The sequence below is a fragment of the Labeo rohita genome, chromosome 22 (assembly GCF_022985175.1).
Source record: "Labeo rohita strain BAU-BD-2019 chromosome 22, IGBB_LRoh.1.0, whole genome shotgun sequence".
Taxonomy (NCBI): domain Eukaryota; kingdom Metazoa; phylum Chordata; class Actinopteri; order Cypriniformes; family Cyprinidae; genus Labeo; species Labeo rohita.
The window spans coordinates 25,482,766-25,495,989 of NC_066890.1; the positions used below are offsets into that span (position 1 = coordinate 25,482,766).

Genomic DNA, 13,224 nt, shown 5'->3' on the forward strand with positions numbered 1-13,224 from the left:
GTCAATCAGAGGTTTTGCGACGATTCGGAAATGAAGCTTTTATTTCATGTCAAATGTCTGAATGTCACTTTGGGTGATCTTTATAGCGAAACTGAAAACGACAATAAATATTTACCATATTAGGAAACATGTATTCAGTGACAAACATTGTAACAGTGACTCACTTTGTATTTTTAATCATGTTAAAATTGTTTAATATTTGTGACCATGGACCAGAAAACCAGTCATAAGTAGCACGGGTATATTTGTAGCAATAGCCAACAATACATTGTATGGGTCAAAATGACTGAATTTTCTTTTATGCCAAAAATCATTGATAGCGTGTAAAGATTATGTTCCATTAAGGTTGTTAAAATAAATTTTTACTAGTAATATGCATTGCTAAGAGCTTCATTTGGACAACTTTAAAGGAGAATTTTTTTTTTTTTTTTTTGCACCCTTAGATTCCAGGTTCAATCAACAGCTTATTCGATCAATAGAAAGCTTATTTATTCAGCTTTGAGATGATGTATAGCTATATCTCAATTTAAAAATTGAATACTAATCAATTTCGGTGCGAGTGCAGCGCGCTCTCAGAGAAAGACTCCACCCACACGCTTTTCTGATTGCCTTTGTTTTTTAATTGATTTGGTCTCGTCTCCTGTGAACGGACAAGTTGCTCGTCCCAGGAATTTTATCTCGGTCGCGTGTAGGACACGTTGTAAAACAAAAGCCTCAGGATTGACCTTGTATACATTTCCTGTTTACAGCAGCAAAGTGACATTATCCAAATGTAGTTTATCTTTATGAAATCAGTGCCCGCAACGGAAGAATAAATCATCCTGTTTACGCTGGAATACGTGACACTCTTAGACGCCCGACATGAGGACCTGCAGGTGGCTACTGAGAGCTATTTTGCCCAAGTATCAACAGGAAAAGCTGGTTTCCCAGGACATACAATCTGAAGCACGGTTGTAGTTTCGTCATGCTGTAATTAAACCGTGTCGCAACTCCAGGAGCATGACTGGAGCTCAGGTGAGACGAACTGCAGCAGCTTGTTGCGTCAGAATTGCGTAAAATGGGGAATATCTCGCCATTTCAAAGCCTAAAGAAAGGAAACCGGTTTATTCTGTACCCCTGACCTAGGAGTTTATATTTCAGCCTACAAGCTTAAAGCACGTTGGGAGGAGTTGTTATGAAAACTTAAATAAAGACCCAATAATGTTGTTCAGTGAACCAATTAATTTATCTTGTATATATATGAAGAGTTCATTTGCAAAAACAGATAATAATTTTACATTTTGAGCAATGTTCAAAAATCATGTTTTTTCTTTGTGCATTCCAGTTAATCTCAAACTGCAGTTGGGTTATTTTAATTACGTAAAAACAACTTAAATTTATAGCTAACACAATAAAACACAAAAACATGATATTATAATGAAGAAAAAAATAGTTATTAATTTTTGCAAATAATCTCTTCATATATATGTAGGCAATATATAGGCTATATTATGGAAGGTCCTTTTCACCTTCCATAAAAAAAGTTACATTTTGAGATCTGAAGCCTCAACCGGTGTTGAAGTATTATTTTGAATTTCATTTTATTTTTGTTATTTTCAGTTTTCATTTTGAGTTTGGTTTAAGTCATCTTATTTAATTTAGCAACATTGTTTTAATTAGATATTTCCATTTTGCTCACTTTTTTCAGTTTTAGTACTTTAACAAACTTGTTCCAGTTAGCTGCAACATTTCTAATTTTCATTTAAGCTAGGTTTAAGTTAAGTCTAATATTTTATTTCAGCTTTACTTTAATTACTAAAAAATAGTTTTCATAGTTTCAGATAACAATAGCAACACTGATCTGAGAGATATAAAGCCACAATTTTGAAAAAATAAAATCATCTTTTTTATTCTGAAACGTAAAAAGACTTAGAATAGAAATCATAAAATAAATCACTTTTTTTCTTAAATATCATTGTATTTTAGTTCAAGAAAACAAAGAAATTATATATACAGATCATTTCATTTACAGTATAACTGTAGTTAACATAATTTATTTCAAATTTAGAGAATTTTTAAAGTATTTTTCTTTTTCCCCAATCACAGTGAGTGCATTGGTATATATAAATTATATATATAATAAGCAGATGTTTGTATACTTTAAATTGTGTATTACTGAATAATGGGAATATTTTACACATCAAACCACAAAAACAAATTAGCAGTACCGATATGTATTTACATGGGCATACTTGAGCACGTAATCATGTATTACATAATCAAAATTCTAATATTCCACTATATACAGTAGAAACTACAGTAAACTCATTATTCTTAAACATGAAGACTGTGAAATGCATAATACATCAAGTCTACATATGATCTACATACTACATCCATTTTAAGAATTTTTTAAGAATAAAAAAAAAGTCAAAGACTTCTTTTAAACAGTACAGTATACTTAAAAAAATAATTAAAAGATTCACACAGATTTTACGGCAGTACAGTATACTAAAGAAATCTGTCGAGGATCTTGAAAAATGGTCAGAGGCTGAATCAATGAGGTAAAGTGAAACTTTACAAGTGCATTGCTGTGGGAGATGTGGCGTGGTGGCTCGCGCACATGCTCAGACATGCTGCATGCAGGCGTTTCTGTGGGCGACTATCACTGAAAATGGTAACATTGCTTTGCACTGTCATTAAATTCCTTTCGAGTTCTGCTCTAGATTTTCATCTCTGAGAGCAGACTGCATGAGAATCCAGGTGCAATGTCACAAAGGGTCTTCACAGAGTCAAAAACGAGTCTGGCCCACCTTCAAGACTTAAGCATCTCCTGTGTGGAGACCTTGCTATCCTCTGCTATATTCTCTTTCAGGCTACTGGTTGTCTCCCGACCAGAGCCGCGTTGAATGTTGGCCCTGGATGACCTCTGCCGCCTCGTCCCGCTGCGAACGCAGCGCATCAGGTTCTTGATAGTGGTCCACATTTCCTCATCTCTGTAGGAGTAGATGATCGGGTTCATGACGGAGTTGAGGACGGCGAGGAGCAGCAGCCAGCGTTTGAATTTCAGGACGTCACATTTTTCGCAATTGAGTCCATCCAGGAGCAGGACGATAAGTCCAGGGGTCCAACAGATCACAAATGCTCCTAAAGAGACAAACATTTGGGTTAATTTTCTTTCTTTTTTTAATTATAAAAATATATACTATATCACATACGTGTTACACAGAGGTTTTTGTATTGTATTATATAACTTATAAATAACTTGTATAACAGGGTTGACAGTTCTACAGTTTAACCTAGTTTTGTGTTCAAGGTTATGAAACATCAACATGCTGATATTTTGACTTTTTTCGAAGGAAGTGAAAACAGAAAGTTGCCAGCGGTTCCCAGTGGCAATCAGGTTCCACAATTCGTCATCTCACAAGAAATACGGCTTGCTGCACCTCTACGATTAACCTTTAACACATTTTGCACTGCTGTAGTCACTGCAGTGGTTTTCCTCATCGTTTGTTTTTAACCACATTTAGAGAATGCGTTTCTGCCCCAACTTGCTCTATAACCCTTTTTTTTCGAGCCTCAATAGAGTGACTCACAGCAACAAAGCTGCCTTTAGTCGCAGTTCCCCTTAATTCTTTCAAGTTCATATGAAATCCTGTCTGCGCCACAAAACAAGCTCGGACAAACAGGACGATCTCAGGTGAAGGACATGTAGCGGCATGTCTTTCAAGATTAGAAAACACTCATGAGGACTAAAATGAACAAAGGAGATGGTTGTTTTCAGATGCCTGAGCTTCTCTTGACGAAGCCGCTTAAAAACCACCTCCTGTTTCACTGCTAAAAATAATTTTTTTAAAAATCAAGTACTTGTCTTTTTAACTTATTTTTAAGAAATACTGACAAATTTTGTTTCTTAAGAAAGTTTAGATATTTTACTGTAAAACATGTCATAACTACTGATTAAAAGTGTTTTGTAAGGCTAAAAGTATGATAAATGCAACCAGAAATGCTCACTAGTCAGTTGCATACTGAGGTTATGACAAAACCTCATCAAATGGGAGGGTTCCTCTGTGGTTTCTAGTAAGTTCCCCGTTTAAGTGAACACTCTTTCCCTTTAATTGTATTAAACATTGCGGAGGAGGAGTGAGCGCCATGTTTTCTGCAGATGTGCGCAGTGTTGTAAGAGTCCTTTGCATATATGCATTTATTACATGGCGTAACAAACAGCAGCAGTGAGAGGGTTGGGTACCGCAGGGCCACAGAGCCTCAAAAGGGCCACAACTATTTTAAAAGAAGACCTTGAAAGTTTTTAAATTGTGTAATGGACCCTATAATGGCAGCAATGCTACAGATGGAACAGCATTCAGGCATAAACAATTTTAAATAAATGTGATTGTTGGAAAAAATAATTTAGAAATCAAAGCTACAGCGAGTTAATGCAGTTACGTAAGCAACAAACACAGAGTCCTAAATGATGCAGTGTTTGCTCACAAATTTCTTGGCGAACACAAGGGGTTTTGTGAGCCAATGCAACGTTTCTTGAGGGTTTCTTTAGAATGCTAAGGTTTTATGATTGAATCAAAAACTTCTTGGGAAACGCAAAGGGTTTGCAAGTGAACACAAAGTTTCATGCGGGAATTAATTTTAGGGAGCACGTGCAAATTTCCTTGGAAAACACTAGGTTTTCTGAGTGAACACAAAGTTTCTTGAGAAGCACAAAGGTTTTGCAAACAAACAATTTTTATAGGGGAATGTAAAGTTTTGAGAGCAAGTGCAAAATTTCTTGGGAAATGCAAAGGTTTTAGAGAATTTCTTAGGAAACGCAAAGGTTTTGATAGTGAACGCAAAGCTTTCTGGGAAAAGCAAAGGTCTTCAGAGTGAACGTTAAGTTTCTTGGGAAACGCCAAGGTTTTGTGATTGAATGCAAAGTGTCTTGAGAACGCAATGGTTTTGCAAGCAAACAAAGAGTCTTGGGGAATGTAAAGTTTTGAGAGCAAGCTCATATTTTTGAGGGGAACACAAATTTTGTAAGTAAATGCAAAATATCTTGGGTAACACAAAGGTTTTCAGAGTGGATGTAAAGTTTCTTGGGTAAAGCGAAGGTTTTGAGAGTTATACAAAGTTTCTTGGAAAAAGCAAAGGTTTTTTGAGTGAACGCAAAGTTTCTCTGTAAACGCAAAGTTTCTTGGGGAATGGTTTTGAGAGTGAATGCGAAGTTCCTTGGGAAACAAAGGTTTTGTACGTTTTTCTGAAAACAAAGCTTCTTGGGAAATGCTAAGTTTTTCAGTGTGAACGTAAAGTTTCTTGGGGAACCCAAAGCTTTTGTGAGCAAACAATTTTTGGGGGGAATGTAAAGTTTTGAGAGCAAGCAGAAAGTTTCTTGGGGAACAAAAATTTGTGAATGAATGTGAAATTTCTTGGAAAAACGCAAAGGGTTTGAGAGTGAAAGCAAAGTTCCTTGGGAAACGCAAAGTTTTTGTGAGTGAACGTAAAGTTTCTCTGTAAACGCAAAGGTTTTGTGAGCCAACAATTTCTTGGGGGAATGTTAAGTTTTGAGAGCAAACACCAAGTTTCTTGGGGAACCAAAGTCTTGCGAGTAAGTGAACGCAAAGTTTTTCTGGGGGAATGTATACACACACACATATACACACACATATACATATATATATATATAAAATGTCAGAATCTTTCTGACAATTTATGTGGCAGCATTTAAACAGATACAGGACACAAATTACAACAGGATGTTGATTATTAAATCAATGTTTTCATATTATAAATATGCTAAAAAGTTGGTTATTGAGGGTTTATAAATGTTCTGTGTGAAATCTTTTAAAATTGTGTTTATGTCCTAACCAGTCGGGAGTGCTTTTATTATTTCTTTTTCTACACTGGGTAAGCCCAACCATTGTGAAATTTCATTCGTACAGCATCCTGTTTCTCATAAATGTCTTATCTTAACATAAACATATTTTCTTACTGGCTATGATTATGTCACATTGTAAAGCAGTTTTTCATTTAGTTTGTACATACAAAATGCTTGTCACTCAAAATTCCCATTAGATTTTGAGGGGTCATACATGGAAATTGTTTGTTTGACATTAAATTATCCATATATTTTATCTTATTTACATTTACACAGAAAATAACCATTTATGTGAAGTTAATATTTACAAGAAAGAAAGCAGGCACTGTTTCACTGGTGTGGTTTCTTGTCTGTTTTTTAACAGAATTTCCCAAAAGAGGAGTTGTGCAACGGATTAATGTAACCTTTACCTCTCAACATGCCACAAGACAACAAAGAAAGAATGTAGCGTGCTTCTGAAACACAGGCGTCTGCTTTTATCTGCAGCTCTTTAAGAAATAACTGATGACTACTCGACTGTGAATCTTCACGTATCTTCATTATACTATACAGGTCTCTCCAACACATTCTTTGTATCTTCAAAAACAATTGCTCCTGAAAACGAAGCCATCTCATCTGGCCAAAAACAGATTTTCACACATGTGAGCAATTGGCATAAGAGACAGACACACATCTAGGATGAGTTTCATGCTCTTTTTCTCCAAGGCCACAGGCCACTCGTGCTGGTGGTTTGATTCAGATGCCAGGCAGTGTAAAGAGCGACCTTGTGCAAGATAATTATACAGGCCTGGAGGAAGCCTGCTGTGTGGGGAACAGGCGACTCCTCCACTTTGGCCCTATCTGCAACTTGAAGCTGTAAGAGATACTCCTAAAAACTGGTATAAAACAAGCTTTTCTTCTCTGCAACGTGCATTGGTCTGACTCAATTACTCAATTTTTCCAAAAAAAGACCTGCTTAGACCAGTATAAACCAGCTTTTGTGATGGTAAGTGCTGGTCTAGCAAGTGGTTTTCAAAAGAGTCTATAAACAGCAATTACTGGCCAATATGTAAGCGTCAATGACATAACGCTCATGTTTTTTTCCAGATCTATTAATCTATTGTTAAATAATATTCTTATTTTATATATGTTGAATTGAATTGGAACTTTTTCTTTAAATAGCATGTTTGTAATGATGATTTTTAAGTCAAAAATACATACAAAAATAAGAAAAATTGTTCTAATAATGAAGAAAAATCCTCTTTAAAGAAAACCTTGAAAAGAAAACCTAAAAAGGTAGTCACAGCCTTTTATTATTACTGTTTAGATAATATATAAATACTTCCCCGCTTATTAATATTTGAAAAACTCTCCACCATCTTAAAGACATGAGATAAGATAATGTAACTTCAGGATACGTCATTAAATATCATAAAATGTCATGTGGTGCAACGCTACAAAAATGTATTATTTATTCATTAATGATGTTAAAATAAAATGTGACTTAACTGATAAAGATGTGTCCACTTACATGCTTTGAAGGTGTGAGAAAAATAAGTTATTTAACTTTTCTTGATGGTTACACCACATGACATTTTTGGATTTAATAAATGTAAACTTAAAAACAGTATATACATTTTTCAAAACCATGTAAAACCACTGTTAATACAAAACCTCATTATTAATGTATTTTCCTTTAAATTGTAAAAGATGTTTTCTAACATTTATTACACACACTCTTATTTATCATTGGCATGTTTGCAGACAAAACGTCTGGCAGATTGTTTGAACACGCAATTCATAATAAAAAACTAAAGGACAAATAAATCCAACCTTTGAACTTCTCATAGCAATCAGCTAATACAAGCTTGGGAGGTTTCGTGATGGTTACACCACATGACATTTCTGGAGTTATTAAATGTAAACTTTTCCTAAAAACAGCATATACATTTTTCAAAGCCATACAAAACCACTGGTAATACAAAACCACATTTCTTTGTATAAATGTATTTTCCTTGGCCTATTTGCAGACAAAACATCTGGTAGGTTAGTAGACACGCAATTCATAATAAGAAACAAAAGGAAAACAAAAGGTCAAAAGAAATCCAACCTTTGAACTTCTGATAGCAATCAGCTAATAAAGGGTTGGGAGGTTTCATGTCGTGCGTCTCATTGTTAACTCTTGCTTCTCATTGTATATGAACTCTTCACGGTAACCTCCTCAATCAAGTTTAACATCTCAAAAACAAGACGTATATTAGACGTCAGCCCGTGGTTAACAGGATATGAGATCACATCCTTCCAATCTAAATATTTGTCATGTCTGTAAGAAATTTGCTGAAATATTTACCCACCCTGCCCCACATCACCCACATTTGAGTGAGTTACACGTTTGGCAAGAAATACTTGAGACCCCGCAAGCCTCGGTTCAGTTGTGAGCTAAATTAACATATTCAGCAGTCTGGGAGTGTTTATCATGCTTACAGGGTAAAGGCGTGGACTTTGGACAGCTCATCAGAGCTATGGAGGCTTGTGGGAAAACTATAAACTAACATATCCTGTAATTGCCATTGAACTTTGAGAGGTTAAGGATTGATGATGCATTCTGATACATACTGTATCACAGTCTGGAATGCATGTGGTGGTTCAATGTGCTGCGTTTGTGCAATGAATTTACTTCCCATTTTCTCAGGCTGCTTGTAGTAATCTAGTATTGTCATACTAAGGGACATTTCACGAAAAAAAGGAAAGAAACTTCCGTAATTATTTACTCAACGTCATATTATATAACAACATATTTTGACCAAGACACCAGACCGAAATTAGCTTGGGTAATTAAATTTGGGCAGTTGGGCAATTGAACGATATTTCGATATTTCAGCCAAACTAATTTTACATATTGCTACTCTAGCACGGATGGCATGTTTACTTCTTATAGTATAACCACATTGTGTGCATGAAATAGATGCTGAGACAATCAAAACATCACTGAGGAAGTATGAATCAAATCATTCAAGTTAAAATGCATACCGGTTTGTAGTAATGCACCAAAATTTCTGCAACTGAAAAAGCCAGCTGAAACTGCCAAAAAATTAATCATCTTTGGCTATTTTGGGCTAGTATTTTCCACTTCAGAAATTTCAGTGCATCAAACTGGTATGACTGGTAGGAACGGCAAACAAAAATGGATTTTTGGTAGGCTAAAACCAAAAATTCGTTGTTTTCGGCCATTTCAGCCAAGTATTTTTGGTTGGCAATATTTCAGTGTACCACTACAAACAGGTTGCTCTTCTGTGGAACAGATGATGTTTTCATGAACACTTTTAGCTTTTTGTCCATACAGTGAAAGTCAATGGGGTCCAAAACCACAACAGACCTTAATGAGGTTAAACAGCATTTAAAATTTAACATAAAAATAAAGCTTTGAGGGAAAGACTACCGTTTTTATAATGGCACGCCCTGTATAAAGGTCCTAGATCATGTAATTTTCAGAGTTTAATGTAGTTCTTGTCTACAGAATTAAAAAAAAATGCATTAAAATGCATACCATTTTGTAGTGATGCACCAAAATTTCTGCAGCTGAAACTCTGAGAAAATGCATTGTTTTGGCCATTGCTGAAATTTCAGCACATCAATACAAACTGGTGTGACTGGAATGGCTGGAAAAAACAATGGATTTTTGTTTTGGCTAAAAAAAAAATTGGAGGGCTGAAACCAAAAAAAAAAAATCATTATTTTTAGCCATTTCAGCCAAGTATGCAAAAATTTCAGTGCATCACTACAAACAGGTTGTTTTTCTGTGGAACAGAAGATATTCTGATGAATGCTTTTAGCTTTTTTGTCCATACAGTGAAAATCAATGCGGTCCAAAAAGACAACAGACCTTAATGAGGTTAGACGCCATATCGAATTTAACGTTAAAATGAGAGACTACAGTCTTTACAATGGCATGCACTGTATAAACATCCCACATCATGTCATTGTCGCAGTTTAATCTAGTTCTTGCCTACAGAATTTAAAAGTACTGGTTTGTAGTGATGCACCAAATTTCTGCACTTGAGAGTCAGCTGAAACTACCAAAAATGCATTGTTTTTGGCCATTTCAGTCTAGTATTTTCCACTACAGAAATTTCAGTGCATCAGTACAAACTAGTATGACAGGAATGGCCAAAAACAACAGATTTTTGGTTTTGGCTAAAATAATTTTGGTGAGCCGAAACCAAAAATTCATTATTTTTGGCCATTACAGCCAAGTATTTTCGGGCGCCAATATTTCAGTGCATCACTTAAAACCAGAATGCATTTTGTTCTTCTGTGGAACGATTTAATCGTTTTTGTCCTTACAATGAAAGTCAAGGGGTCCAAAACCACAACAGACCTTTAATGAGGTTAGACGCCACATCGAATTTAATGTGAAAATGAGTTTTATGGAGTTCTTGCCTAGTTTTTTTTTCTTCAGAAAGACATTTCATCAGTTGAATAATCGGTTAGGGTCAAAGAAGAGTACAATCTATTGAAAGCACTGTACATTCATCCTCTTTTTTTAATCCTGCCAAAAACAAAATATGGTGCTAACCTGACTCCATTAATTTAAAAAATATCATCTTTAGTATTACAAAGAAGAAAGAAAGTCACAGGTCTGGAACTATCCCTTTCGCAAGACCAGATCTAAAGGAACATCTCCAGAACTTACCCAGTACGGTCATCACAGTTTTGATGAGCTTGACCGGCGTCCTCTTTCGATTTATAGATCCAGAAGTGTGCGCCTTTAGGACAACAGTCTTCTTCATCACATAGATGTAAATCCTCAAGTATACGGCCACCATGATGAGGAACAGCACCAGGTTGGACACCGACCAGAAGATCAGGTAGCTCCGGCTGAAGATGGGTGCCAGTGTGGAGCACAGGTCCAAACTGCAGATACAGTTCCAGCCCAAACTAGGAACGGCCCCCATGAATATTGATATACCCCACACAAGAGCAATCAACAGGGTCACCCGACGTTTGGTGAGGTTACTGTGAACCTTCCAGTTCATGATAGAGATGTAGCGCTCAAGCGCGATCACAAATAGGTTGGTCAGGGATGCCGAGAGACTCGTGTCCAACAAACCCTGCCGAAAGAAGTAGCCTTGAACCGTGAGATCGCGAGATATTTGCCCTGTATTGAACATGAGGTACACGTAAGCGATCCCGGCGAGAAAGTCTGAGGCGGCAAGGTTGGCGAGGAGATAGTAGAAGGGGTAGTGAAACCTCCGGTTTGTCACCACCGCCGCAATGATCATGGCATTGGCCGCTAGAATGAAGCAACAGCAGATGGATCCAGCGCACTGAACCAGGATGAGCTGCGTTCGGTCCCATTCATCTGACGTTATGTTGCTGTTGTTGTAGAAAAAGCCCATGGGCTTATCATGGTAGCAGGAAACGTTATACCTGGCCATCTTTGGACAAAAACCACTATGAGTGGAAGGAAAACAAAACACATAAATGTATTGTCCAAGACTATAAAGCTTCAATTATTTCAGTTTGTTTTTCATATGAGTCATTTATCTGAATACTCATAATTGGAAAAGACAAAATGCCACCAGGATAACAGATGTTAAGTGTCATATATGCAATAACTTAAACAACAAAGAATGCTACATAAATACTCAAATGTACATAAATGAAAACAGAATAAAAGTCACAATGGCTTTTTCCACATATTACACAAGTATCTGTATTCCTTTATTATATACACTATAAACTTAAGTAAAATAGTTTGTTTTTCACATTTAAAAACAGTTTTGCAGTGTTTTAGAATAATAGTACATGTATTGTGTTTGTACAGCAGCATTTCTTTTATGTTTCTTACATTCTTCTCAGGTTTCAACGCTATTTTAATCACATTTTGTCTTCACCTGTTGGTTCTGAACTGACTGTATAGTACTCTCTAAATCACAGTCGTAAATGCTGTTTTACATGCATGTTACACCACAGGATCCTACCAAAACATACCAAGTCAATCAAAATCTCATATGAAATGAGGTTTTGCCGCTATTATCTCCTTATAAAACGTGACTAAATCTTTGAAAGTCGTTCAGTAAAGTATAAATATATCCAAAGCTCACTTACCAGTGACAGAATCGTCAGGTTCTCGGTTCACTCTCCATTAGTAGTCCAAAGTATCGCGCAAACCCGGCGTGACTCCACAAACACAAGGCGACTCTGAGTCAAGTCTCTGAAGAAGTTTGATCTTGAGAGTTTTCAGGGAGGAGAGCGGGAGTGATAGACAGTCATTGTAGGCGTGGTCGCCGAACTCTGCCCGCAAACTATGCTGCAGCTGCCTTCAAATGTTGATAAAAACGTAAACAAAAACTTCACGTTATGAAGTTTTACGAGCGGGGAATAACGCAAACTTTGCATTGAATCTCAGCACGAGCCGGCGAAATGAGGTAATTTAGAGAAAAAAGTTTATTAGTTTAAGATTCCAACAAGTTATATTGTGGTAGATAAATGACGCGTTTATGAGTGGCGTTTTCTCTGTCAGCGTCTGTCGTACAGTTACGCAATTGTACTTAGGTGTGTGAGGTAAAGGAGGATCCAAAACATCGAACAACAACAAATATGGAGCTTTCGATTAATAATACACTGAGATTTAGTCAGGCACCATCAGTATTTAGTGAACATTTGATATGTAAGTAGTCACAGTGAGTAGAACATGAAAATATGCGTTTTCTAATGTACTAAGGGTGCTATTTATAGGTGAAACAAGCCTTATTCATAAAGAGATTTGTTTTTGTTTTGGCGCCATTGCTGTGAATGTCATCATAATGATTGTAAACGCGCTAACGGTCAAACGTTTTTGAAAAGTAAGATTTTTAATGTTTTTAAAGAAATCTCCTGCATTTATTTGATCCAAATACAGCAAAAGCAGTAATATTGTGAAATATTTTTACTGTTTAAAATAACTGCTCAGTCTGAATTTGTCGTACGATCCTTCCGAAATCATTCTAATATGGTGATTTGTTGTTCGAGAAACAGTTTTTATTATTATTATTATCATTATCAATATTTCAAACGGCTGAGTACCTTTTTTTTTTAGGATTCTCTGATAAATAGATCCAAAGGTCAGAATTTATCTGAAATAATACGCTTTTGTAACATTACGCACTATACCATTTAAAAGCTGGGAGTCAGTATTTTTCTTCTTTTTTTGTGAAAGAAATTATAGAAATTAATACTTTTATTTAGCAAGGATGCTTTAAATTGATCGAAAGTGATGATAAAGACATTTATAATGTTACAAAAGATTTCTATTACAGATAAATGCTGTTCTTCTGAACTTTCTATTCATCAAAGAAACATGAAAAATTCTACTGTTTTCAACATAAATGTTTTTTCAGCAGCAAATCAGAATATTA

At 35.9% G+C, this 13,224-nt stretch overlaps 1 protein-coding gene across 1 annotated transcript; it reads right to left on the minus strand.

Moving 5' to 3' along the window:
- Nucleotides 1–1,927: 1,927 nt before the first annotated feature.
- Nucleotides 1,928–12,671, minus strand: lpar3 (lysophosphatidic acid receptor 3). Its single transcript, XM_051094998.1, has 3 exons — nt 11,936–12,671; nt 10,518–11,278; nt 1,928–3,126 (listed from the first exon to the last, which is right to left on the minus strand). The coding sequence occupies exons 2-3, from the start codon at nt 11,260–11,262 to the stop codon at nt 2,795–2,797; spliced, it is 1,077 nt and encodes a 358-aa protein (XP_050950955.1). The 5' UTR covers nt 11,263–11,278; nt 11,936–12,671; the 3' UTR covers nt 1,928–2,794.
- Between the last annotated feature and the right edge of the window lie 553 nt (nt 12,672–13,224).

Coding starts and splice junctions, on each gene's coding strand:
- lpar3 (XM_051094998.1), bottom strand. CDS start 11,262: ATGGCCAGGTATAACGTTTCCTGCTACCATGATAAGCCCATGGGCTTT. Junction 3,127..10,517: donor AACTGTGATGACCGTACTGG/GTAAGTTCTGGA, acceptor TTGTCTCTTTAG/GAGCATTTGTGATCTGTTGG.